Source organism: Pavona decussata, unplaced genomic scaffold (genome assembly GCF_977016875.1).
Source record: "Pavona decussata unplaced genomic scaffold, jaPavDecu1.1 SCAFFOLD_161, whole genome shotgun sequence".
NCBI lineage: Eukaryota > Metazoa > Cnidaria > Anthozoa > Scleractinia > Agariciidae > Pavona > Pavona decussata.
The window spans coordinates 492,415-496,618 of record NW_028145572.1 but is presented as its reverse complement, the minus strand read 5'-3'; the positions used below and the strand labels follow the sequence as shown (position 1 = coordinate 496,618).

Here is a 4,204-nt window from a genome sequence, read left to right as displayed (position 1 = left end):
TATTTTCCTATTTTATACAAAACAGGTAAGTGTATTGATTAGCGTCAACTTTCAATTGGTGTTTGAGATCTCAAATTCTAAATTCATCAATCATGTCACCTTTTCTGTCAAGACGTAATGACTTAATATCTCTTGGGCAAAATAAGTTAGTCCTGAATGCAATCACCCAATTGCATTTGCCTTCATTAGCATCTCATGAAAGTTGCAGCTGTGGTCTCTTTCGCCTATAATCAAGCCATCAGGATCGTTTGAGTGGAAACAACCTCAAATGGCACAAAACCATTAGCAATACTTCAAATTACTTCACAACTCAACCTCCTTTATCACATCCTTTTTGGCTTGCACTCTCTTATCGCCTGGGACTCTCTTTAAAAGCCGCCGTGATGCTCTTAATTATTTTATACCTTATCATTCGCATCTCTTCAACAGAACGTGTTATGTAAATTTGAACTGCCTAGCCGCACTTTTAGACATTATTATTAAACTAAATTTCTCACATGTCACACAATTTCTTGAAGCCTCCTTAAACGGGTTTGTGAAGCGATGATTTAATTTTTTGCTTTTTCTATAACGTGCGATTAACTGTTCGTAGGGCGTGTTGAATGTTTGTTTTAAGGAGGCGTGAGTCCAATCAAACTCTTAACCGCACGGCTAAACGTTCCGTTTATGACATGCACCAACAAATGGTCCACTTTAGCTAAGAATACCTTTAACAGAAAAGCTTTTCACGATTGTAGTTCGACACCAAGAAGGTAATTGCCGAATTGTTATCCCTCAGCCAATTGAAAAAGACAAAACATGAACACTTTTAGAATGACAACGTGTCTAGGTCTAATTGATAGCGGCGAAAAGCCAATCAGAGACAACGCTTATCAGTTATACTACGTTTTTCTATAGTAGGGGGAGGAGAAGATTATTTCTGCTTTCTCGTGCCCCCATTAGTTGTCATCCTTGACCAATCACAGGAGCGCATTTGCATGTCAGCCGTTTAACAAGTTTGACATTTTTATTCTTGATCATTATCACCGACTTAAATTGTCGCCTCGCATGCTCCAATGCATTCAAGCGAACACAAACGATCTTTGTTTGCCTTTTCTTAAGCTACAAAAATTACTCCATCAATTCCGCAGTATATTTGCTGATATTCACTCGCGTGGCAAAGTATGGAAGAGAAGACTCGATCGAATCCGTTCTCGATTTCAAATATTCTAAACAGTGCTAGCTCGCGGGAATACGGTAGAAAGGACTCGGATAACACGAGCGATGCTGGAGAGACTCACGACAGACAACGAGTAGACTTTCCAAGGACGCAAAATTGCGAAACTCGTCGACGCGATGGAAGCCCCACAGATCTGGACAGAAGAATGTCGTACGACTTTGACGAGTGGAGTAGAACGTCAGTTGAAGGTCAGTAACTCTGAACGACAGAGACGCGAGCTTCCGGTTACTGAGTTGTGAATGAGATAGTAGAACCCTACATCGCGCTATTTTGCGCCACCCATGACGGACTTGAGTTGTTTAAATCCCCTGCAAACGCAAATTTAACCTTAGTTAATCCCACGTTCTCTTACAGATGAAAAAGATGACCGCTCCACAGAGGGAGACAGAAAAGAGAGCATCAAGAAGCGTAGGAAGAAGAAGACACGGACTGTGTTCTCTCGGAGTCAGGTTTATCAACTGGAGTCGACTTTCGATTTGAAGCGATACCTATCCTCCTCCGAGCGCGCTGGGCTTGCTGCCCAGCTTCATCTTACGGAAACACAGGTGAAGATATGGTTTCAAAATCGACGAAACAAGTGGAAGAGGCAACTGGCTGCCGAGATGGAAGCCGCGAGTTTGGCACAAGCAAACCACCAAAGAATGGTTCGAGTGCCTATACTGTATCGAGACCAAACTCGCACAAGTGAACTGCCTACTCACCCGGCTGCCTACTCATTTTACCACCCATCGTCATACCCCGGGATGCAGTACCCTCAGCACTATTCACAATTCCTGCCGCCTCATCTTAGACCCCCACCAATGTCGTCACTGCTCTAGCGAACAAGAAACAGGCTTCGCGGATCAACATGTTGTTTCAGGCAAAATCCACGGTACATTTACGTGAAAGTGAACTAAACACTGTCCTTGCAAACGCTTTAGAATTAAACCACAAAGTGAAGACAATTTTGAACACCTAATGGCTCACTTGTCTGATACAGAGCGCAATATCTAACTTAATTCAAATTTGTCTCGCGGGGGTGTCCTCACTGTAGAAAAATGGCTGTCTCGAGGCATAATTTAACCTTCGTTGGTCGAAATATTCTACCCACATTTAGTGCGTTTCCAGGCTAAGTTTTTCCTTAGTGATAAGAGCCAAGATAGTTATAAAGAACAGGGTGTAGTTATTAGAGGATCGTGTACTGTTTGCAGTTGTTATTTACACCTATTTATTCAACACTGGGAGCGATTAGAGTTAAGAGATGGACCACTTTATTTGTTGCACGGAATATTTAACGCTAAGATACGATCGATCGACTTCAAGATTCCTTCCGAACAACGGTGTACATTTTATGTTTTAGACAGTGAATCGCATTGACGGATTTTTTGTTCGATTCGACCAAGAGTTTTAAAGCACAGTCGTATTGGGAGAAGAGACGGAAAAAGAGAGGGTACTGTGTCCTTAAGACACATGAGCAGAGGTACGGCTCAGGTCTCATGATTAACAGAGAGGATTGTATGAGAATTGATTATCCCAAACTTAGTGGGGCAAGAAATGGCTAATGAATTCGGAGTTGGTAGGTCCAAATTGTAAAATACGTGTTAAATTGTAGTCAAATATTTACAATAAAAGAAAGACTTTGTAAATTACGCATCACAAGTTAGTATGAATTCAAAGCTGCCACAATGAATCGCGTATCTTGTTTTCGCGCGTAAGTCTTTGTCTTTCCCAAAAGATATCATTTCACAATAAATTGATCACATGAAAGTGCGTTTCTTTTCACAAGGGCTAGGATTGAAGAAGGGCTAGAGATTGGAGAAGCCTTAGAAAGGCGAATGTGTGTTCAAAGACTGGGGAAACCTGATTTCCGAATGTCATCGATGCATCGAAACTGTTAATGGTTACTTCACCCCAGGTAAAACTTAATTATCATCCTTTTATTAAGCTTTCGAAAGGTGCGAAAATGGTGTTGAGTCACTATTCACAAAGGAGTTATGGATTTAACATGACAAAAACGGAGTACTGATTCCTAATCGTTATCAGGAGTTTGTGAAACACCAGAGAGCCTTCGCTCATTAATGTTTTTATCTATAGATAAAGAGGAACTGACTAAAGAGTGAATGAGACCTACAATATACTCTCGAATAACAGCGAGTTCCAATTCTTTCGATGAAAACAAATAACACAAGTCATCCACTTTTGGACCAGTGGGGATTATTTTTTGCGGACGACGCAGAGAAAGATTTTGGAATAAATTTCTCGCCGTTCCGCCCCCTAAATTGTTAGTTAATGAATCGTGTTTGGCCGCCGTTTTGCTAAATTGGCGACTCAGAGTTTGTTGTTAGTAGCGATTTACGATTTGAAACCGCATGGCACTTCCAAACAGGTGAAAGGAGCGATTTGAAAGTCACGGGTACCGGATCGGGTCTCCAGTCACGAGTTAAGAGGAAGGCTTAACGTTCATTTAATACTGCTTGGAAGAGATAAATATCGGAAATAGGAAATGATGCGCTCGATCTTGGCATAAAAGAAACTAAAATAAACTTTCTTGGAAAAGCTTGAAACGGAATAAGGAAGAACAAGGAAATCCATCCAGCAGACAATCTCATGCTATAAACAAAGATGATGAAATATTCATGGTGGTGATGTTTAACACAAATTTTAATGCTATCATTATTGACTTGGGTAAGATCCAAAGGTTGCAATAGCGGGCTAAAATAGTTAAATAAACGTCTCCGTGGGAGTTCTATGCGGCAAATAACAGCCTACTAAAGAAGCGTTGGGGTAGAGTGTAAAACATTCATGTTTATTCGTTGTATAATGATTCAAGTGTTTCACGCGAGGTGAATATGGTGCGATATTGGACCATTTGCACTCAATAGCAGTCATGAATAAATAAAAACCGCAATTTGACATTGAACCGTTCGCTTATCGTTCGTAAAACAGGAAATTCTAGATTAATGGAAAACATTTCCATGTGCCAAGAGATATTTTTTAAGCGAATGG

At 40.7% G+C, this 4,204-nt stretch overlaps 1 protein-coding gene across 1 annotated transcript; it reads left to right on the top strand.

Annotated features, from left to right (window-relative positions):
• Window positions 1–1,029: 1,029 nt before the first annotated feature.
• On the top strand, window positions 1,030–2,902 carry LOC146464566 (uncharacterized). Its single transcript, XM_085129406.1, has 2 exons — window positions 1,030–1,407; window positions 1,574–2,902. Exons 1-2 carry the CDS (start codon window positions 1,164–1,166, stop codon window positions 2,035–2,037), a joined length of 708 nt encoding a protein of 235 aa, XP_084985532.1. The 5' UTR covers window positions 1,030–1,163; the 3' UTR covers window positions 2,038–2,902.
• The last annotated feature ends 1,302 nt before the right edge of the window (window positions 2,903–4,204 follow it).